The following is a 24,476-nucleotide window of genomic DNA, read 5'->3' on the forward strand; positions in this document are numbered from 1 at the left end:
CCCGGATCAATTAGAATAGATTCAAAACAAAAAAATCAAACGAGACAAATCAAACGAGACATTCTTGTATAGAAATTATCATCTTGTACAGAAATTATCATATCTACTTTACATCACAATTTCTTCATGTCACTATATTTCTAGAGTTCAGTCATCTTCAAATGTATCTTTAAAGCTATCAATTTCTCTTTATTGAACTGCGTGAGCTTCATTAATCTACTGTCCTGGAATGATAAGCTTTACACAATTGATTTTGAGTTGGGTGGTGCGCGCGTGGTCTTGGGGTCATTTGTGGTGTCTGACATTGTCGTGCTTGTACGGCGCTGGGGAGGACGGGCGTCTGTTGGCGGTGCACCTGGTCGTAATTGGGCGGAGGAGATCTCGTGTTGACGACTCCTTTCTTCTTGGGATGTGCGAGACCCTTTGATTGGGGGTCTTCCTCCATTCCGGCCTGCAGTGTGTTGCATATGTCCGTTAACACGGGGGCTCGGAATGATGGTGATTTTACTAGCCACACACCGATGCCGTCGACCTCGGCATTCTCCTCGTCTGACATGAAGTCAACCGTCACCCCCATCCACAACGTCTTCTCCTCCTCTGTCCTGATGACACCTGCTCTTGCGCCCAGCAACTGGGGTAAACGAGCAAAATAAATAGCCTTTGTTGATCAACTGCAAGGCCGCTTGCAGCTCTGGAGGCCCGTATACGTAAGACTTCGAGTTTCCTTCGGGGTCGGAGGAATACGCAAAGCTGACCAAGTTGTTCAGGTGGGCCTTTCTGGTTGATGTTAGCATAGTGCCTGCATAGTTCTTGTACCATCTCCAGAAATTGCTCTTTGATGCAGCCATACTATGAAAGTTGTTACCTGCGACACGGAAGATAAAGATGAGACAAATTGTGATATAATAGTTTTACTGCAGAAAAAGACTTTAGTCTGATCCACTAACATTATTGTTCGAAAAAATGTCCACAGATTCACTCTTTGACAGAAAGCTTTTCCGATGTATGCGAGATTAGTGGGTATAACGTAAAGTAGCATGCATGTTTTAGTTTCTAAAATCAATATCTATTGAAAAGACTTAGAGCACTCTCATAAAGCTTACGACTCCTTTAAGCGCAAAATGTTAGGATTCTTGATTTTTAGGTTAGACATTGCAAGGCCTTGAAGCTAAGGACAAGACAACATTACGACACGAACGATGCACAAGTAACTTAGTACCTCTACACAAAATAAAAAGAAATACTATAAAAAGACTTCTTACAGTTTGATCTTGTTGTCCTTATTATCTTGTCAGTACTATGCAAAAATAAGATAAAAACCAAATCCATTCCAGACGACCATACATTAAGGTGAATAACAGATATTTATCGAATTATTCTGAAATGTGACAGGCATTTTACACAGACTCACAGGTAGCATTGCTGATAATGGAGTCTACAAACAGGGACAGACACACAAGAATGGTAAATTGTAACGCTACACATCATTGGCAAAATCAAGAACTAAAAACATATCAACAACTATCACAAGATTTGATATGCAATATAAATTTCATTTGCATTTAGTATACCTTCGTTTTACAGTCGTTTTGCCCAGTCCTGCATGACGCCTACAACGGAGTCCACCATGTGCATGAATGGCTTCGCGGATCTGAGGCGGTCCTCTCTGGAGAAACTGACACAAGGGTTAGCCTGCAGAATTTAAAAAAAAATGGTTGGCACTATAGCTACTAAAAATGTTATGCGAATGTTAATCGAACAACAGGACCAGTAAGCACACACAGGTCATACGCATGCCGTTGACACGGGGACAGTGAGACGGGACACTCTCCGAGCCACTCCAACTAACATCGGTTTTGAATAAAGAACAGCATCCTGTACAACTCAAAGTCAAGACCTGCTTTATTTATATTCCAGCCTCCCTTACAGTACGTAACGACACAACACATTTCTGTTCTTCCGCAATTTGCCCAGAGTCATATGCTTTAAGGGATGCGATTACCTACAATGCTAAGAGTTCCGAGAATTCACGAAAATTTCACGAACATGCCTTGCACGAAGATTTGCTGTCGTGGTTCAACCCTAAAAACTTGTTTCTTGACATGATTATATATTAGAAACTAATTTTATTTACCTAATGACTCTATGACTATGATATTGATGTAGAAAAGATTTCGCCCTACTCTTTCTTCCACTCGGCAATTGCCTTTTTCCTATCATCGGTTCTTCTTCATCTTCTTCTAATTCGATTTGACGGTCAGGTGTTTCTTCCGGACCAACAGACGAGTGTTTCTCCATGTCCAATATGAAATCCAATACCTCATCCTCTTCATATGGACGATAATTTTCTGACTGCTCCAAAAGAAGTGTGATCATTGCTTCCATTGTGCACTATAGAAATACAAAACAAAACGCATATGCTTGCGTTTAGTAGAAAACTGAAACAGCTCTGTTTCTACGCAGGCAAAACGTGGAAACATAAAAGTTGGCATGAGCACACTCAACACACACACCTACCTGGGGGTCGCCGTCTTGAATCAATGGAAATTTTTCTGTTTTTGCAAAGAAACACGCATCCCAAATACTTTACCGACTTGTGATATTCTAGACCATGTTCTTAGTTTAAATCATTGTTGGAAATGACGGTCTTTGTTAACATAACAGTACACCCATACGCTCGTGTCTTGTCGACAGCAGCCCGGGCAGATCCCGGTGCTCTCCCAGCCTTGAATGATGGCGGCTCGGTTGTTCGCTATGCCGCCCATGTCCCCCATGTTGCAATTGACATGGTCATGTTTAGCTTCTTTAGGAACATGTCGATCTTGATTCCTGCCAGGTCCCGGACTTCCCGGATCATGTACGTTAACGTTAACGCTATGTTCTGTTACCTCAATGTGTAACAAAGTTGATAGTAATGGTGCTGACTGCCACAAGATCCTGCCCCAGATTTGAGAGCTTGCAACCAACTCGGATGCCATCCTTCGTCTTCTCCACCACCACAGTCATCTGCGCCTTTTCTTGTATCTGCAGCAAATTGGCCTTTGCATGCTGGAAACAGCTACGGATCTAGAGTGAAGACCAGTGAAGCGGCAAATTATAGAGATATAGGGTGGTCAGGGTCTGGTAGTCTTCCAGCCACACCAACAGGCAAAAAATTGTCACGCTGTTGGCCTCGTGACTAGGGCTGGGTACCGGTACAGAAAATTCAGGTCCAGGTCCGGTTCAGGTCCAGAGGATTAGGTCCAGGTCCGGACCTGAACCTGGACCTGATTACAGTAGAACAGCAGTACTATGTCATGCATATGAAATTTTGGAGAGATAGATTCAATCACAGGTCTCTATGAGTGTTTAGCTGTAGATGGGAATGATAGCTATCTATACTCAAACAACTAATTTGCAGGAAGGAAACGGATATGTTTTAAATACTGGTTCTTTTGCCTGAATCAAAATGATCCCGTTTGTTTTGCTGCGCGGCGATCGCCAGGTGTTGTTGTCATTGTATGGTGGATTTCGGTTACTCAAGGTCAAGGAAATAAGCTGAGTATGGGCACAACGGACAACAAATATATAGGTAACTTGATTTGCGGTTTACTTGGTTGTCATTTTTGTTCCCAACTTAGGCAAGTGTAAATTTACGCCAGTGCAAGTATATACATGTGTCGCATCACTAGCCACTTACTAGAGTTGTAGGCTAGCCACTGTTGACACTTACCCAAAACTAAGTACCTTAACTGACATCTCCGTCTATTGATACACCCTTTAACCATTTTAACTTCGAGATATTATTTACAGCTGCATGTAGCAGCTCTGTTTGGTCGTAATATATTATTAGTCTTGGTCTTGGACCGAAGATCGCCAGTAGCGATAGTCTGTTACTGACGTGAATTTTGGAATCGGTCCAACATCCGGTCCACGGATTTTTTTCAGGTCCGGTTTTTTCGGACCGGTCCAAGAAGAAAAACCGGTTTTGTACCGGTACACTGTACCGATACCCAGCCCTACTCGTGACCCAGACTCATGTGCACAGCAGGTAGGCAGCGCCTTACTCGCCTTGTCGTGGATCAGCGTTCTCTATTGTGCTCTGGGTGATGTTCAGCATGTCATGAAATTGCAAAACAATATTCTACAGTTGGTGGTACATACAAGAAATTTTACATTTTCTTTTAGCTTCAGACTATTTGTTTTGTCATTTCTCAAAAGAATATCAACGTGTGTTGATCCAATGCAATGCCAATGAGTAGACTTAATTTGTATAGCCCACTTGGATCTGGTGTATGCGTGACATCCTGCAAGCCGAGCTGTAGAACCTGAACAGTTCCACAAGGTTTGGCTTGAATTTGCGACGGAAGAAGGGAACGACTTCCCCAGCGTGGCCAGCTGCTAGTGGCAACCTATTCACAATGCAATGGAGGACAGGCAGCAGCTTATTGAGGGAATTCAGAAATGCTACCACTCCTCCAATCTTTCCTAGAAGACTTTGAAAATAAGTTGTGATGAATACATTTTATGTACCACAAGAAATTAAATGACACCTTTAGTATATCTGGTTTGTTTGTATTTATCTGTCTCGGAAGACAATGGCAGGCAGAGTAGGGTTAGGCGTGGCAGTGGCAGACCATGTTTAGGGACAAATTTGAGTTTATTGAATATAGATCCTATAAGTTGTACAAAAACTGCAATCTTACCTCACACTGGTGTAAACCAGTACCTGTAGGAGTGGAGGGTGGATCTTCTGATGGCGAATCATGGAAAACAACATCTTCTCCCTCTATCTGACAAGGATCCCATATCTTCGTTGAAAGTTGTCACTTATTGTCTCACACTATGTCTGTACGTCTCTTTGGCACTTCGTCGTCAAGGCCAAAGGAACTTTGGTTCTCTGGTGTTGGAAGAGCTAGGCTGCTTGTGATAGTTTATCTTGGTGACTGCCAATTACTCTACCATGGGAAAACTGATGGCTGCAACTCTGTATGTTATTGTCGTGTAGTCTCTTTTAGAGTGGAGAAATTGGCCCAATAACTTTAACTCGGTCATAGTTTGGTGGATGAAGGGAAAGCATCTCTCAAGATCAAATAATGCAAGATTTCTACATAATGTTGCTAATACACGCTTGTATATATTACATAGCACAGTCTCAGTATTTCTGCTAGACTGTGTAGTAGCTGCTTAACCTAGCTCCTTGTTTGCTCTATTCTGACGCTCCAACTCCAGTATGACAACACTGCATGAAATATCGGATTTACCAAACTTACCATTGGTGTGTAAATACCCGGTAAATGTGATCTACAATATTTACCCACATTTAGCACATATTTACCCGGTAAATTTGGATAAATACGGGTAAATGCTGGTAAAGCACCCTGGTATAAGGCCTTAAACAGGGGTACATGTATTACATTGTCAGGATGGACCCTGAAATAAGGCATTATACAGGGGTACATGTATTACATTGTCAGGATGGACCCTGAAATAAGGCCTTATACAGGGGTACATGTATTACATTGTCAGGATGGACCCTGATATAAGGCGTTATACAGGGGTACATGTATTACATTGTCAGGATGGACCCTGATATAAGGCGTTATACAGGGGTACATGTATTACATTGTCAGGATGGACCCTGATATAAGGCCTTATACAGGGGTACATGTATTACATTGTCAGGATGGACCCTGATATAAGGCGTTATACAGGGGTACATGTATTACATTGTCAGGATGGACCCTGATATAAGGCCTTATACAGGGGTACATGTATTACATTGTCAGGATGGACCCTGATATAAGGCGTTATACAGGGGTACATGTATTACATTGTCAGGATGGACCCTGATATAAGGCGTTATACAGGGGTACATGTATTACATTGTCAGGATGGACCCTGATATAAGGCGTTATACAGGGGTACATGTATTACATTGTCAGGATGGACCCTGATATAAGGCGTTATACAGGAGTACATGTATTACATTGTCAGGATGGACCCTGATATAAGGCCTTATACAGGGGTACATGTATTACATTGTCAGGATGGACCCTGATATAAGGCCTTATACAGGGGTACATGTATTACATTGTCAGGATGGACCCTGATATAAGGCCTTATACAGGGGTACATGTATTACATTGTCAGGATGGACCCTGATATAAGGCGTTATACAGGGGTACATGTATTACATTGTCAGGATGGACCCTGATATAAGGCATTATACAGGGGTACATGTATTACATTGCCAGGATGGACCCTGATATAAGGCGTTATACAGGGGTACATGTATTACATTGTCAGGATGGACCCTGATATAAGGCGTTATACAGGGGTACATGTATTACATTGTCAGGATGGACCCTGATATAAGGCGTTATACAGGGGTACATGTATTACATTGTCAGGATGGACCCTGATATAAGGCGTTATACAGGGGTACATGTATTACATTGTCAGGATGGACCCTGATATAAGGCGTTATACAGGGGTACATGTATTACATTGTCAGGATGGACCCTGATATAAGGCGTTATACAGGGGTACATGTATTACATTGTCAGGATGGACCCTGATATAAGGCGTTATACAGGGGTACATGTATTACATTGTCAGGATGGACCCTGATATAAGGCGTTATACAGGGGTACATGTATTACATTGTCAGGATGGACCCTGATATAAGGCGTTATACAGGGGTACATGTATTACATTGTCAGGATGGACCCTGAAATAAGGCCTAATACAGGGGTACATGTATTACATTGTCAGGATGGACCCTGATATAAGGCGTTATACAGGGGTACATGTATTACATTGTCAGGATGGACCCTGATATAAGGCGTTATACAGGGGTACATGTATTACATTGTCAGGATGGACCCTGATATAAGGCGTTATACAAGGGTACATGTATTACATTGTCAGGATGGACCCTGATATAAGGCCTTATACAGGGGTACATGTATTACATTGTCAGGATGGACCCTGATATAAGGCGTTATACAGGGGTACATGTATTACATTGTCATGATGGACCCTGGTATAAAGCCTTAAACAGGGAACACTAATTTTATTAACAAGGATTCACCCTAAGACCGTGAGAGGGGCTGCATGTTTAAATCCTAAAGCAGGGGCACACCCTTGTTAAAGATCTCTTCATTAATTCATTCAAATTATCCAACTAGCATTTTATCCAACTATGACCTTTCCCTCAAAAAGGTATCTGCTGTCTCATGTTAATAAATGGCTTGATGTGTTGTCCTTAGCCATGCTGAGGATGAAATAATAGAGATATTTTGAAAGTAGGTGTGATTAATCTTTTAATCAAAGAAAACACATGAACTTACAATGGTCAAGTTTTTGATGTGCATACAAAGAAATAGGTGACATATTTACATTGTTAACTCAAACACTGTACAAAAAACACTTTACAAATCAACACTGCAAATATAAACACAATATAAACAATGTATGAGTTGCTTATAATACTGTCGACTAAAACATCAATATGCTTAACTCATGAAAAAGGTACATAAAATTTCTCAAATGCCATAACATCGATACAATATATCAGAATGTATAAAATTTAACAGCTTTCAATCAGACATTAACAAAAGTTGACAAGGAAGTATAATGAGGCATGTAACACTTGCAAAGAAAGTAGAGGGTCGTCATCACTTCAAGCATCTAAGCATCTCTTTGGTAAAGGTAGAAAAGCAACATTGCAAAGGTATGTCCTATAACAAAATCACATGACCTTATATGCCATACTTATAACTATTCATAGAGTTAAATATTACAATGCAAACCTTATGCATTAACATATATTTAACGCTAGTTCACTTTTATCTGTGGGGTAACCTATATCCGTTGTTTTTAAAAGCAGGTTGTTTATAATGGATATCAGGTCGATGGACGATGGTTTCAAGTTGCAATATTTTCAAAATATAATTTTCAGTTTGAAAACACCCGTCCGTTAACTTGATATCCCCAAACACCCTGCTTTTATAAACAACGGTTACCCCACGGATAAAGGTGAACTAGCGTTACTAACTTGGTATCAACCAGCTGTTACATTTACACCTTCTCTACACCAAGCCATGATGCAATAGACAAGTTGACATGATAAAACCCACATTATTTCGGAATAGAATTATCCCAACAATAAACAAATACATTACATAAATTTATTTACATGCTGAACATTGCATACACAATAGATTTTCAGTCTCGGGTATAATGTGCACTGGCAGGAATTTCCTTTAGAATGTGTCTACCAAGCCATCAACTTTTCTCTCACTTTCTGTTTTAAGCTAAAGTAAACATTATTTTGTATTCTGGAAAATAATTGACTACCTCTGCAGCTCAAAGAGCTTAAGGCTTTGCACAAAGGTTGGGAAATAGAACCTTAGCAGTTATGGTATGACTGCAACAAAACAGAACATGACTTCATTTCTTTGTTTTTAAAACATACTGCAAGGTTTTTCTCACGACTGGTAAACACGGTCTATCTGTCTTCTCCTTCTTGCATTCTTTGGCAATACGAACAAAAATATCTAATTCTACAGACTTGCACTTTCTGGAAATCCTGTCAACTATATATCCTACTGAAAACATGTCACTTGCAATGCTTACTGCATGTTCAGCGCTGCACACTTCGGGTGCAATCCAGGGATATTTGGAATGTGATATTGGCTTGGCCTTAGTTGTTGCTTCTGATATCAGACACGCTTGTCCAAAATCTATGATTTTGATGTTCCTTTTTGAGACAACAATGACATTATTTGGCTTCAAGTCATTGTGTATGATACCCATCATGTGCACCTTGAACAAAGCAGATAGTAGGTTAATGATGATTGTGTACCAGCTCCACTTGTCATACTGGTCTGGGTGACAGTTTATAATGTACTCAATTGTAGTGCTTTTTCCGTCTTGGCCTTCGAATCGGGTTAATAGATGGTATGGAGGAGGGTCGAGTATTACACCAACTAGCTTTTGTACACCGTCAACATTTATCAATGCCCTCAGCATATTGAATTCTGTCAGGATATGACGCTTTGTCTCCTCAACATCATATTTCCCATTCCTTTCAAATGATTTGTCTGCAACTAGTCCGTCAACAGGAAAATTAACTCTGCACACCTTGCCATATGCTCCACGCCCAATAGACTCTGCCGAAGAAAAAGCTTTAACCAGGGTATCATGGTCATATTTGTACTGAGGAGGAATATCTGCAAGTTTGGTAACAAAGGATGAAGCAGTGCGATTTGACAGCGCTTCATACAGTATACTCTTCTCTTCATTTAAGGCCACTACTTGGCATAACAAATCCTCATTCCCGTCTTTCAGATCCTGTCCTTTTGACTCCAATTCTCCAACTCTACTTCTTAACTCCTCAACAGTCTTGTTCTGCTGTTGCAGTTTAACTCTCAAAACTTTTCTTTCTTCTTCCACTTCATCTAGCTCCCTTTGAATGGCTTGATCAGCAGCTTTGCTTCCTATTTCAGAGTTTGATGGTAACGTTACATTTCCTTTGTTTGATTTGTTGAGCTCAATATTGCTCTCTTGAGTGTTTTGCATTTCATTGTCTCTCTCAACTCTTTCTGGTTGTACGATCTGTACTTTTAGTTCTATCCCATAGTAGTAGTAATCTCTCTTCTCCCTACAGCTACTACGGCCACTACGGTTAAAGCGCACGTTGCCATTGTACATTCCTTTTAAAATCCTTCCAAGATGTCTGTTGGACAATTCATGTCCAAGATCAACTTCTTCTTTGATCTTCTCCCTGAGCTTCTCTGCCCTTATCTTGGATCCCTTTTGTTCTTGCACATTGACATTCAACCTGCAGAAATATGATAACAAAAAACGTCTATTTATACTCTGTGGCTGATTTGCCTATATCACTCTTTTAAAGTCTTAGTCAAGTATTTCAACCCTACGAATGATTTACTCGAGACAAGGGCCGATGTCAAGGTTTGACAAAATAAGACAATGAAATGTATAAGAAAATGAATGGCTTTGTCAAGGAGGGAACAAATTCTCTTGATTGAACCATGCTTTTAACTTTTTAAAATCCAAAAGACATTGTAGGCAGGTTCACCTTACCAACAAAATGGACCTCAAACGAATCTATATGTTTCAAGGATCTAAGTGACACCCTTGATACACTGTCTATCTGGTTATTACTGATAAAAAGGTATAGAGAACATTCCCATGCAGACCCCCCAAAATGACAATCCAATATGACAGCAAGAAATCATTTCTATGTTGAGTGTAACAATTTGCAAAAAAATAACCTGATATAATTGTTGTATAATTATTCTATCATTGCATAATGTGTCCAGGGCAACACACATTGACAACATGCATGCTATAGCAGGTTAAGATATAGTGATCAGTGATAAACAGATTAAGCATTAGTTTGGGGAAATGGACTTTAGTAAATGACATACGAGTTGCAATATTTAGATTAGCAAACTGTGTGCTATAAGTTGCATAATGTTGAATGCCATTTACATTAAAAGATACTAGTAGCTTGTTCATTGATATGGCTTATTTTCAACTGTGTTCGCCAAGGGAAAATACTGCATGTTCATTTCAACACTTTAAGAATGTTTCTTGTTTCTTTTTTTTTTTTTTTGCAATATGAACTGGGCTTTTGATAAGAAGTGATATCCACAGAGTCAACATACTATAAATAACTAGGCTGATGTTTGACATGAAGACATGACATGAAGTCCCAATTTGTTCCATTATCCAAGAATGCTTGTTTAAGAGAATGGCGAAAAAAATCTTGCCCACTGGTGTATTGTAAGAAGAAGTCAACTTACAACAAGCTATGTAATTTACATAACATGACCTGTGCAAAATTGCTTTGTTATTATGATTAGTAATGAAGAATACATAGTGGTTATTGGTAACAAAAAAAGGAAAAATATAGTCAAAATTACTGACCAACTTTGCACCTTTACTCCCATTCTGGAATTCAGACTGTTTCTCCTGAGGACAGGTGATTCAAAAAAACTTCTTTTAGATCATTACATTAGACACAATACAAATGAAAAAACAATATGCTGAAAACAGTCACATTTGCAAAGATGTTCCCCTTCCCAATTCACTCTTCATTTGAAACTTCAAACTGGATTGTACTTACTTTGAAGACTTTTCTTCCTTGTCTGGAGCCCCTCCACACAGACCTAACATCACTTCAATATTGTTTGGCACTTGATTCATCAGTTGGTCTTTCTTCAACTGTCAAAACAAAGTGAAATTTATGTAATCATTTCTTTAAAGCAGACATCTAACACAGACCATCAGATATTTTGGCAACATCAACTCTCAGAACTCCACTGGTTGCCCTAATACTGCCACATCAATTCAAAGTGATTTAAAGAGATGTACCAATGCAGCAGCAGTAATCCTGAGATTAAGACATTTCAGATATCTATCATGTTCAAGACAATCTTGAGAAGGCCTCTATAACTACATTGTTTTTTGATGTGGCAGTATTATGGCACCTGGTGGAAATAGGAAAGTTTATGTATCATATGTTTAGTGTATATATGGCCTATGGGTATGCAAAAAAAATTAAATGTACATAACGCTAGTTCACCTTTATTCGCAGGGTAACCTTTATCCGTTGTATTTAACACCAGGGTATTTCGTTATATCAAGTTGACAGATGGAGGTCTCAAACTGCATTATAATGAAAAAAAGTGATTTGAAATCACTGTCCATCAACGTCATATCCCTAAATATCCTGTTTTTAGGTACAACGGATATAGGTTACCCCGCGAATAAAGGTGAACTAGCGTTAGTCCTTCTACTACACAGCTACTACTCTACAGCTCTCTTATGTCCAGTTCTTTCCACTGTAGTGAAAAATTATACCCTTCCGGGGAAACTTTCATGTCTCTCGCATAAGGAAAGTTTTCCCAGAGTCATGTCTGTGGCATACAGAAAGTTTTCCCGGAAGGGTATAATTGATATTTGTGATGAAAGAACCAAATTTAAACAAAAATCATTCACCATGTACAACTGCTGTGTAGTTGTTTCCCTTTACTGAAACCAAGAAGGTTTTAAAAAATCCTTGCTTAAAACTATAAAAGGTTTAAGGTGAGGTATGTCACAAACAAACAAACCTTCTTGGATCCTGCAACCAATGTCCCTCCAGGTGGTAGGATCTTCTCCCTCTCCAACTGTAGAGTAAGCTCTGCAACTGTCATTTCCTCCAGGACATCCATGCACCTGTGGTTTCCATGTAGGTCTTTCACAAACAGCTGGTGTATCCTTCATGTGAGAAATTTTGTAGTTACGTTTGTGCTACACATTCAGGTTTATTAACGTAAATGGTCTTTGGAAAAGTTGATTCCCAATTTTAACTTTGGGAAATAATGTAAATACTGGCTGATACTAAAACTAGTAAGTGATCCTATTAAATTAGAAGAAATTTCATACATGTGTATTACTGGACTATCAAGCAACTTATTTACCTGAGACAGTCTCCTTTGCAATCATGGTCACTGTTTCTGTCTGTGGATGCAGATGGCTCCTGATGGCATTCTGATCTGTGGATAAGTGTGATTAATACTTTCAATAAACAGTTACACTTCAGCAATCCCTCGAAGAACCACTAGGTAAATTAAATATGCAACTTTAATACTGCAGCTGCTTTTTACTTCATCTCACAAAAGAATCAAACTTTCTGAGTTACTTGTACAGTTTGAAAATATTAAGTTTGGCACTCAATCTCAATAATATACCTTGATACCTAATATATAATATATTGGGCAAAACTCTCTATGAGGGCATTTCGCTCAGAGGAGGTCCAGGCACTTAGTACAACGTTTTGGTACCAAGCAGGCAAGCCCGAGAAACACGCAAAATTAGGTCAAGAGAGACATAAATCAATCAGTGCAAGACAAGAGAACATGGCACGAGCTATCTATTCTTTCCGTGTCATTATGGTGCGATCGGCACGCGAATCAAGAAAAGGGTGTTAATCCCTGGATTTTCCAAGTGATTAACTTCTTAATAGTATTTTCCTTGTCTAATGACCGATAACTGATCAAACGTGTGGGACGATTATCACCCGATTATCGCCCCATTGTCACCCAGAGAAAATAAAACTTACCTCAAGCTGGGCCCGTTATTGCAGGTGGTACTTTCGCCACTGTCCCGGTAAAGCCGGCCCATTAACGACCCCATCCCACGCTTGTTTAATACCAGTCGGCTATATCTTCACCGAGGACGCCGATGTAAAATAGAAGAACGTCGGAAGACACGGCTACTCTTACTGACTGCGAGTGGGCAAGTTGAGATTTGGCGGGAACACGGCAGCCAAACGTGATACATCAACACTGTGGTTTATCATGCTATTAGGTCCGCGGTGCTTAAATTGATAGCATGTCCAACCCAGTAAGGTTTTACAATATTTACTTCAACTGCCTGTGGTATCAATAACAGACTTGCCAGAATTATAATAATTCATTGTGGCCATCTAGTTTATTTGCTTTTGGATGGGTGCGGGGCTGAACGCACGCGTCTGGATTGCATTACATAGGGATGTAGGGCGAGACTATATTATGCTTGTGTTTGATAACTCTGCTTCTTTTCTTTTTTAATACTTGCGTAAGATTCCAGCGAAGAATCCCCTCTAAACGATACAACATAATTTGATAAAAATGTAGCCTGCAAAGTGAACATTTTATGTTGCTAAAATGAATTTTTATCGTTTTTAACACTTGCACAACGTATGCGTGTAGTATTGAGTTGGTATGACCCGACCTGTGTGGACAACTGCGTGGATTCCCCGGAGACTCGGTACTGCTTGCCGATTGGCCGGGCATGTTGGCAGCATACGTCATGCCACTTTGGGCGCCAAGAGCGAATGTTTCAGTTACAGGCTGTTCCTGGCGCCATACACAGGCAAGAAAATGACTTCTTCGTCTTCTCTTCGATTTGGGGGCGGCCTGCGCTTAGGACGCGAAGAGGAAGACGGAGATTTCGACAGAAACAAGGCAAATAGCACTGCTGTGGATCTTGAGGGAGGAAATGATGAAAGCTTGTTTGAAAGTCCCGGTTCTCCCGAGCAGTTTTCCGCCCGCACCACCCCACCCAGGCGGCGAGGAGGAAAGACGGGAAAGGGGTCAAAACCTTATCATCGAGTCACAACTCCGGTGAGTGTTGATCACATGTATTAAAACAAAATGTTTTGCGTAGTTAATGTGTGTTGTTTTCTGTTACGCTGTACAGCTACATCTCGTAGTTACAGTTTTGTGGAAAATATTAACTATGCTAGCAAACGTTAGAGCGTGTAACGTTACAGCTAACGTGGGGAGGGGGGTGTGGTAAAGTTTCCTTGGGACTCCAATGGGAGCATGTTGGCTGTAAAAGGAATTCTGAACTGAGGAGCTGGTCTGTGTAGGGCCTGGTAACTGTTTGACATCTACTGATGATGATCTAGGCTATCTTTGCCTGTTGCAGTACTAGTTGTTGGGCCATTCCAAAAAATGAATGGGGGGGGGGAGGGGTTGAAGAGGTTAGATTTTGCAACCGCTTCAAACATTTTGGATTAAATCAGAGTGCCTTGACCCCCCCCCCCCCCCCCCTTGAATTTCCTTCAAGTGCCTCGCCCACCTAATTTCATCCGAGTGCTTAGACCCTTTTTTATTTCTTCCGAGTGCGTCTACCCCTTTTATTTCATAATCGAACTTCCAAGTGCCCTTACCCCCTATTAATTTTCATCCTTGTGTCTTGACCTTGCACTCTTACAGTCCTGCAACTGAAAGCTTCAGAAAGAGCCAAAGAGTAATCCAAATCCAGATTTTATTGACCTCGTAGAAAAACCCCAATCCAGACTTATTTTGACCCCCATTGAAATGAAAACCAAATCCAAGATTTGCCTGGCCCCCTTTGTAACTTGTAAAATCTGTACTTCCCCACCCGGGGGTAAACAAAGGGGGTAGAAGTTGAACGCAGATGAAATTAAAGAGGGTCGTAGAGTAAATCTGGGCAGTAAAGCCTCTCCATTCATACAATTTGTTTCTCAAAATCAGCAGTTTATTATTTAATTAGTCTTTGACGTTGTTTTTCTTTGTTAGATCCTAAAGGGGATGGACTGTTGACAAAACTAACGTGGGGCATGTAGAGGCTGGTACCCTGGATATGTAAAAAGAGTGCAAGTGCCTGCTGCAAGTATTTCTATCCTGGCTGATAAGGAAGTCGAAAGAAGCTTCTAATTTGACTGTGATTATATGTATATTCTCTGTATACATCTAGAAAACAGTGCCAAGGACTGGAAGTCAGATGCTAAGCAGAAAGTTGGATGATGTGCTGGCCAATCAACAGGAAATCTTAAAAGGGATGGCCAAACTGCAACACATGCTGGAAGATGTCCAGCAGACAAAGGCAAAACAAAGAGGAGCAGCACAGCAGAAACTTGAAGTGTCTAATGATGTCCGGGTAAATGTTTGACCTTTTCAATTGGTGATTGCATGTCTGCTGATCTCATTTAAAGAACCAAGGATATTATTCATGAAAACTAGGGGTGGGTACAGGTACGTACAAAACCAGTTTTTCTTATTGGACCGGTTCAGAAAAATTGGACCTGAAGAAATTTGGTGGACCGGATGTTGGACCTATTGGAAAATGAACAGAGGTTATATTATCAGGTATTCATATGTTTTGGGGCTTACCGGTCAAGGAAAATAACAAGAGCAAAGTAGAGTAGAGTCTGTAGTCATTTCTACCATGTTTTACAGTCAATAGTAGAGACAGTTAGCCTTATAGTATTTTAAAACGCCAATGGGAGTCGAATACTCCACAAAACAGATTTCTTTGCTGTGAAATGGACCATTGTTTTGAGTATCGTTCATTCACAAGTTCTCCGGTGACATACTGAATCAGGTCCAGGTTCAGGTCCGGACCTGGACCTGATCCTCTGGACCTGAGCCGGACCTGAATTTCCTGTACCAGTACCCACCCCTAATAAAAACTGCATTGAGGCCATGCCAATTTGACTTCTTGGTTTTCAGATGTAAAATAGTAGATAAACAGAAAACATAAGATGTCATAAAAGACTTTCTGAGTATCTGATATCCTGAAAACCATGTGCACTAAGGTGCAGCCTTTCCCCACAGATTCAGCTTCTTGTTGATATTTCAAGCTAGCAATATAATATCTTTTTGAAGCTTAAAACCAAAATCACATTGTTGTGGCCCAAACAATGCTATGTAGACCTAAGAAATACTTGTATTACTAATAGCGCCTACAAATCCCTTGCAAAAGATGCTGTATAGTCAAACCTGTCTATAGCGGCCACTCAAGGGACTAAAGAAATATGGCCACTATAGACAGGTGGCCACTATAGAGAAAATGCTGATCAATTGACCACGAGCAAGCTACACATGATTTCAGTTCCCACTAATCTTTCTCACCAGGTAACATTGTCTCAATCAGTAAATTCACCGACAAAGACTTGCACTTTAATGCTCAAGGCATGCATACCTTCTGCTACTGCCTAAATGACCCTGTCAGGAACTCCAAGTCCTCGCAAACTACAATTTGAAACTCGGAGCAGGATTACATAACTGTTTCTGTATCAACGGGACCGGAAAATGTGTGGCCGTGGCCGCGTTGGACTCTAAGCCTATTTCTTAATTATTACGAATCCAAGGGACCGACAAAAATTGGCCACTAGGGCTGGGTATCGGTACGGTGTATCAGTACAAAACCGTTTTTTCTTATTGGACCAGTCCAGAAAAAACAGACCTTAAAAAATTCAGTGGACCGGATGTTGGACCTATTGGAAAAATTAACAGATTATCTGATCAGGCATTCACACGTTTCGGGGCTTACCGGTCGGGGAAAATAACAAGAGCGAAGTAAAGTAGAATCTATAGTCATTTCTACCAGGTTTTACAGTCAATAGTACAGAGGCTGTTTAGCCAGTGAGAGTTGAATACTCCACAAAACAGATGTCTTTGTTGCGAAATGGACCATTGTTTTGAGTATCGTCCATTCACAAGTTCTCACATAATGAATCAGGTTCAGGTCCGGACCTGGACCTGATCCTTTGGACCTGAACCGGACCTGGACCTGAATTTTCTGTACCGGTACCCACCCCTAGTGGCCACTGTGGCCAGGTGGCTGCTATGCAAAGGTGGCCTTTAATACAGGCTTGACTGTACTATACATATGATACAGTCCTACATTTCACCATTATCAAAGAGTGAGAAGAAGCCAACTTTCTATGTTAGACTAGGTCTATGATACTTTTACACATGTTTGGTCTTTTTTTGTGTGTGACAATCACATGTTCTTACATATTGTTACATATAGCTGGGTGAAAAAAATGTACAAAAAAGGTCTTCATTCTTATTTTTACCAAGATTCTAGACAACACAGACATATAATCCTTGTACTGTACTTTTGTTGCAGAATCTGGTTAGACAAGGCTATGACTATGCAGTAAACACTCAGGGAAAAGCCAAGTGGAATGGTGCCAAAGGAATGACGTAAGTGAAATATGCATACCTTTTTTAATGTTTCTTTTGAACAGGAACATTTCTTTTGGGAAGGTATGCATGGGCACCTGCAGATTATTAATTAAGAAATTTTACATATCTTTTATAAATTAAGCTTCACTTTTTTGACATTTTCTCAATGATACATTTCAAGATTCATTTCAAGTGATGTTTCTCTTCATTGAAGGAATGAAGGTACCATTGAAGGAAAAGTTTTGATGAAGTGCTAACAAAGTACACCGTATTCAGGTCAGCCACTGGAATGAATTCAATTTTTTGGGGAGTGCACTTCTAATATCCAGGAATATTTTGGTTCTGCTTGATTCCAGCTAATTCCGAGTAAGTTGGAGGAAGGGGGTTTGTGTGCAATATTCTGGTCCAGGTATGGCCAATACCTACAAACACCAATGGGATCTTTCAAATGTGACATTTTGACCTATCTGCAGTTCTTGCCAGGCCTGTTGCATTAGCGACCCAAGTCAGGATTGGACAAGTCCACTAGTCTGATTGTCCCGGGCAATGTCCTTCCCCACTTGTCCGATCGGGCAAGATTTTTTCATGAGATTTTGATATACTTGTTGCTTATCACAGTTACTGCATCAAGCATTGGTCAACACAGAAAAATAGAGCCAAATCATTTCAATGATAAAGGAATTGCTGCACGTAAAAAAAAAGTAGTGAAAAATGTTAATTAAACTTTTGGGCAAGCAGAAAGTTGGTTCGGGCAAGTCAATTTTGCACGTACTTGCCCGATAGGACAAGTAAATTTTAGAAAACTTGTTAAACCCTGCAAGTGAAATCCTCCAATCCTAACCTCTTTATTTTGAGCTCAGGCACTAGTGTTGGAGCAAATACATAAAAGTTTCTAATTTGCCTTAGTCATGAAAACATTATACAATATCTTCATGGCAAAAATCAGTTTAATTGAAAATGACAGCACTGAATTGGTCTTTATGTTACTAATTGTTAGGGTATAATGCCATGATATCAGTTAAGTTCCCTTCACACGAGAGCAAGAAAGAGCCAGAATGCCGTCAGAATGAAAATTATTTGCTATTACTGGGAATTCCTGAGAATTGGTAGTGTGTTCCAGACATTCTCACTGCATCTCAGCTATTTGTGCCCATTCTTTTGGCTGGCCCAAAAGTTTTTGACATGTTGAAAACTTTAGAGGTGCATTCAAAGTGGAGAAATATCGAATGGCATTTGAAGTGGATTCTAGTATAAGTGTATTCTATGTATGGCCGCATTCTATGGCATTCCAGTCTTATTCTAAACATTCTTATCTCATTCAATGTAGAACCAAAATGGCAAGCCACTTTGAATTCTGCCAGAATGTGGCCAAAAGAATATCTGGAATGCAGTGAGAATTTCTAAAATACATGTAGCACACTACGAATTCAAAGGAATAGAAAATGATTTTTATTCTGATGGCATTTGGGCTAATCCTTCTTGTGTGAAGGGGATAGAAAGTCCATTTGGAATTTTGCAAATACTTAATTCCGGATGGTTCTGCTTGATTCCTGCTAATTCGGTTTCAGTGTGAAGGCCCTATTAAAGAGGATATTTTAGAAAAAATAAATCCTTCCTACAAACCCTAATTATAACCAAAAACAAAATTCTTACTTCACTTATCCTCCATGGTACATTTCCAACAAATATGACCATGCTGTTGGAGCAACGAGAAGTGACACATTGTGAATCTTTTGCAGGGCCACCTCAGAAGCAAACAACGCTACAACTCAGGCTGTACTTGAGTTTGTGCAGGGGCTCCTCCCAGGATATGGAGACAAGATTGGCATGGTCAAAGGTGCAGTAGTATTTTATAAATTACATGTTGAACTTCATGGAATATACTGATGATAGTAATCTTTTTTATTGTGTTGTATATGTAGATTCTTGGTTCTGGTGTCATTCTCTCTTTTTTTTGCAATATCATTTCAAATATTTGAGGACAAAGGAAGTACTAGTAATTTGAAAATAATCATGTAAAAAACTTGACATGTCCAGGCATCCTTCCATCTTCAAAGATGCATGAAGTTATGGCCCTTAATAGCGTCTTTTGTGGCTATGTAGGCTGATCCCCGCATGACAATGAAGATAGGGTCATACATACTTCTTAACATGATAGATGGTTAGATTCAAAATGATGAACTAAAATAGAGCAAACTGATTTAGGTTTTGAACTGAATTGGTGGGAATTGATGAAGAAGGACTGAAGTTGTGTTTTCCCTCTTTATGCATTACAGCTGCTGTTACCACATACTTTGGGAGTAAGAGAAAAGAAGAGAGGAGGGAAACAAAGGGCAAGAGCGAGAAACACAAGAAGCAGTGCTCTCGAAACACAAGGATAGCCAAAGTGAGTCTTACAACGAGTGCTGTATGCCCCTTACCACCTGTTTTCAGGCATGAAAGCTTTTGTACATGTATGTCCGCTGAAAAGATGGCAGTTTGCATTTCTTTACAATGTGACCACAAATAAAATAGTTATCTATTGAAACATATTTTGCAAGATTATTTTTTTTTAGCTCAAATTTAGAAGTTTTGAAAAAAGTTTTGTTGAATGTATGTTGAACATAACAACCAAAACTGTTCTAGCTGCCAGCTTTTCAGCAACTGATCAGCTAGCTTTATTGAGGTGGGTTCACACATCGGTTTATTTTCACGTGCTTTAATGAGGTCCCAAATTCTATCAATATAAAGCTGTAGGCCTAATATTTTTTTGAACAAATTAAATTATACGCACATCTAGCGTGACGTATAATTTGTATGAATCAAATACCAATTCCGTATGAGGTGCATATCAATTTGCGCAACCCAGTGTTTTCCTTGCTGTGGACAGCTGTGTATGAGGTATGTAGTTGAAGCAGTGCGTACGTTATGCGCATGCTGCCCAGATGTCATGCTGCGATATCAGTGTATTACTGTGTACACTTTAAAGTGCAAACATATAACATATTCGCCTGCACTCAACTGACGTGGGACCAATCCATTGCATATTTATGAGTTGCGTAGCTGCGTACGTATGATGGTTTTGTGCCTGTCCAAAACTATCATCGCCGTGCGTATGTCTGCGTACTCAAAACTTACTCAAAACAATTCAGATGTGTATGAGATGCGTATTGTACGTATGACTGCGAATGGGAAAATGTCAATTCAGACTTCATACGGAGTTAGAAATGTACGCACGTGTGAACCAACCTTTTAGGGCAAAATGAACAAAAAATGCTGTCCAAAATCCCCTACTAACTGACTGATGCCCAACTGTGTCAGGGACGCATGCAGCAGTAAAATCAAATACTACTGCAGGACTTGAGAAAATTATACTAATTTTGAAATGACTTTCCAACCTGAGGAAGCTCTTCATGGAATGTACAATGTATATCACTTCCAGATAAGACACCAAAATACTATTTGTGTCATGATCAAAGCATTTACACTTACCACTATGTTCTGTAATAGATTATGGTTGAAACTTAAGGCACTTTACTTTTTTTCAAACAGAAACTGCAACATCGCCTCAGCGCTCTGAGAGCAAAGACATCATATGACCCAAGCATCAAGCAGAAAGTACAGCGTGTACTCCTGACAGAGTATATGTCCTCAGAGGACTCCGGGGACTCTGATGAGGAAGAAAAGACCTTCAAGACCAGGCCGATTCCCTGGCAGTCAGACTTGTTTACAAGATACAAGCGGGAGCTTGACTTTAAGTACAGCAAGATGCAAACAGACTTAGCCAGGAGACAATCTGTTAAGAGGGTCCCAGGCCCACCCTCAACCTCTAAGGTAAAAAAACCAATCCTGTCTGAACAGGATGATTGGATTTGTAAGCAACTTTAGAGGGTACATAATATTCACGTACAGTTATGGTTCAGGTCCAGAAGATCAGGTCCTGACCTAAACCTGGACCTAATTGTTTGTGAAAGCTGTTTATGAAAGTTGATATAATCTGTTCATTTTCTAATTGGTCAAAAATCCAGTCTAGTGTGGGTTTCTTTGTCAGGTTCATTTTTTAGAAAATATGGCTTTTGTACAAGGTACCAGTACCCACCCCTATGTTAGGTATATAAACATTTTTACAATCATGATGTTAGGTTTAGAAGGATGAATAGGGTTGGTTTGTCATGAGTTATAAATGACAATGTAATTCCGTCAAGTAGAATTGTAAAAAGACTTTTAGTCATAGATTTTTATTTGTAGATTGTTCAGTGGCAGGATACATAACTATCCAGGTGACATGAAATGGGACAGACAAATAGTATATGGCAAAAGTAATCATGTACATAAGTTCTAAAGCCTGTTTGTCTTCACAATGACATATACTGATAATAAGATTAGATAGTGTGTGACGATAAACTGCATGTTACTTAATTGAATGTCATTCATGATCAATGTTCCTTGTAACTGTTTAGCTTGTATACAAGACAATTGATCAATGTCCAATCATACTATGAACATTAGTTTGTAAGAAAAGGTCACACTTGTATATGGCAAAACTATAACATTTATCTGTTTACCCTTTAGATAACCAAACTAGACCTTTGACCTCAAGTTTTTTTAAAAATGTCGGTAAGACACTGCTCGTATTGTCAATACTCTGATTGTACTGTTGCATTCTGCATGTTTTTAAATGTATGTAGTTCAGAAATGTTGTGAATCTTGGAAGATTAGCCCATTTGGGTTTCGTTATAAATAAAATGAAATGAAACTGTCAATTGTTGATATGTTTATCCAATAAATATTGCTGATTTTTGTTACAAACCATGTTAGGATTCAAAATCAGGTTAATTTGGGTAATTCTGGGGAGTCATTGGTAAACTTCCAGCTAAATGTGGGGAAAAGAGGGTATATGTGATGTTATTCTAGTAAAGGTTGTGTTATCCCAAGGTAAATACAGCTAAATGTAGGGAAATAGGGGTAAATATGGCATTGAATATTCTGGTGAGGGTATATGTAAATCCGAGGTAAATATGGGTAAATACAGTTATACGAAAAATACTCCGCCTGGTAAATTTCGGTAAACGCGGACAATATATGAGAAATACCTCGTACGGTAAATCCAGGTAAACGCATGTTTACACAAACCTGGTAAATGTGGGTAAACGCGGAAAATATATGAGAAATACCTCGTACGGTAAATCTCGGTAAACCCATATTTACACGAACGTGGTAAATGTGGGTAAATCAGGCAAACATTACCCGCTTTACCATGCAGGTAAATGCCAGGTATATTTGCACATTTACCGGCGGGTAAATGTCGATAAATCCCAGGTAAATCTAAACTTTACCCGGCTATACATAGCATTTACCAATATGGTAAATCTGACTTTTCATGCAGTGCAAGGGGTGTGTAAATCATATCCGCAGTTCGAATTCTATGCAGGCAAAACTTGGAAAATTAAACGTTGGCAGGAGCACACTAAACACACACCTATCCGGGGGGTCTCCATATTGAATCAGTGAATTTTTTTTGTATTCGCAGAGAAATCTTCATCCCAACTACTTTACCCCAAGAAAGACTTATGATATTCCACGCCATCTTTCTATTTTCGAAATCATTGTTGACCATGGTCTTTTTTACATAACCGTACAGTGTACACACAAAATACAATCATGTCTAGTCGACAGCGGCCCAGATCCCTGTCCTCTCCAATGTTCGGGTGATGGCGTCTCGATTGTCGGCTATGCTGCCTATGGCGCCCAGGAGCAAGTCGGCATGGACAGGCTTCAGTTTGGAGAGGGACATGTCGGTCTTCATTCCTGACAGGTCCCGGCCTTCCCCAAGAGCTCTGCTGCGAACTCATCGGCGTTGTGGGGGACAAATCGCTGCTTCAATTATTTTTTTTCAAGACATCGTTTACGCCCCCGTCGCATTCGCCCCCGTCGCATTCGCCCCCGTCGCATTCGCCCCCGTCGCATTCGTCCCCGTCGCATTCGCCCCCTATTCTACCTGGACTTCGTCCCATATACAATGCAGCTGATTCTAGCACTTTATTATGTTCACAGTCGTTTCTATCTCATTACAATGAATATCTATGACTAATTCTTGCAGTTGCACTTGTACTCGTCCATGTATGTCTTTGATTAAATTCTTCTTCTCTATTCCCATTCAAATTATACCGGACTGTTCTTTCACTCTAGTTATTGTGTTCCACAGTCGCTCATTGGGTGCTATGACTCTCACCGGCTGGCCGTACCCCGGTAATAATGCCGTGACCGGATCGCGCACGTCTGGTGGGTATGGTTAACGCGTGCTATGAACACGTGCCCGATGTGACCCATGCAGGGATTAGCCATTGAGAATAACAGAACACACACACGCACATCCTGATCGTTCTATAAGACATTTAAAAAAATCCTTTGTCCGACCTAAACAATGATTATGAACTGTCTCATCAGTTTGTCACACGTACCTTCCTGTCTCCACATGGTTATGAAACACTCTGCGGCCTGGACTCTCTCGGCGTCAGCCCCTCTCTGGGCAAATTTGCGCAACTGCCCTTCCCAGCGTGTAGCGTTCGGGCTGTTAAGACGCGTGTAACTCCGTGCGCACCTGGAGGTGGTCAATCTGCCCCCCGCACCGCCGCGACTTCCCGCTGGTGGGCAAGCGGCATAGCGTCTATCTGCCGCTGCACATCTTCCACGCCAACGGTGGACGTTTGGCGCAAGGTGAGGGATATGTCATGTTCTCCAGGTCCTCCAAAAACTGTAGCTGGTCGCGGGCGTCGTGTAGCGTTAGCGTCCGAGATTTACCCACTTCCTTTGCGAGAATGGGGATGTCCAGTCCTATCTTATGTTAGAAAATTTGGACACCTAAACCCTCGCTCATCAGCTGGAATGTCCGGGGATAGGCCAGGGCGACCACTTGGCGCACCCGTAGCTCGAACTCTTGCGGGGTCTCGTTGCACCATTCATGCGAACTTCTGGAGGACAATCCCAGACAAATGGTTCAGCAGCACGGCT

The 24,476-nt window shown here is 40.4% G+C and overlaps 2 protein-coding genes across 2 annotated transcripts; one reads left to right on the forward strand and one right to left on the reverse strand.

The window, feature by feature from the left end:
• Positions 1 to 6,965: 6,965 nt before the first annotated feature.
• LOC118423041 (dual specificity protein kinase shkE-like) lies at positions 6,966 to 13,236 on the reverse strand. The gene is made up of 6 exons (XM_035830935.1): positions 13,121 to 13,236; positions 12,480 to 12,554; positions 12,129 to 12,276; positions 11,141 to 11,238; positions 10,942 to 10,986; positions 6,966 to 9,829 (listed from the first exon to the last, which is right to left on the reverse strand). The coding sequence occupies exons 1-6, from the start codon at positions 13,192 to 13,194 to the stop codon at positions 8,437 to 8,439; spliced, it is 1,833 nt and encodes a 610-aa protein (XP_035686828.1). The 5' UTR covers positions 13,195 to 13,236; the 3' UTR covers positions 6,966 to 8,436.
• A 60-nt stretch (positions 13,237 to 13,296) lies between these two features.
• Positions 13,297 to 22,228, forward strand: LOC118423042. The gene is made up of 6 exons (XM_035830937.1): positions 13,297 to 14,165; positions 15,268 to 15,450; positions 17,428 to 17,504; positions 19,226 to 19,323; positions 19,763 to 19,872; positions 21,018 to 22,228. Exons 1-6 carry the CDS (start codon positions 13,764 to 13,766, stop codon positions 21,351 to 21,353), a joined length of 1,206 nt encoding a protein of 401 aa, XP_035686830.1. The 5' UTR covers positions 13,297 to 13,763; the 3' UTR covers positions 21,354 to 22,228.
• The last annotated feature ends 2,248 nt before the right edge of the window (positions 22,229 to 24,476 follow it).

This window comes from Branchiostoma floridae, chromosome 9 (genome assembly GCF_000003815.2).
Source record: "Branchiostoma floridae strain S238N-H82 chromosome 9, Bfl_VNyyK, whole genome shotgun sequence".
NCBI classification, from domain to species: Eukaryota; Metazoa; Chordata; class Leptocardii; order Amphioxiformes; family Branchiostomatidae; genus Branchiostoma; species Branchiostoma floridae.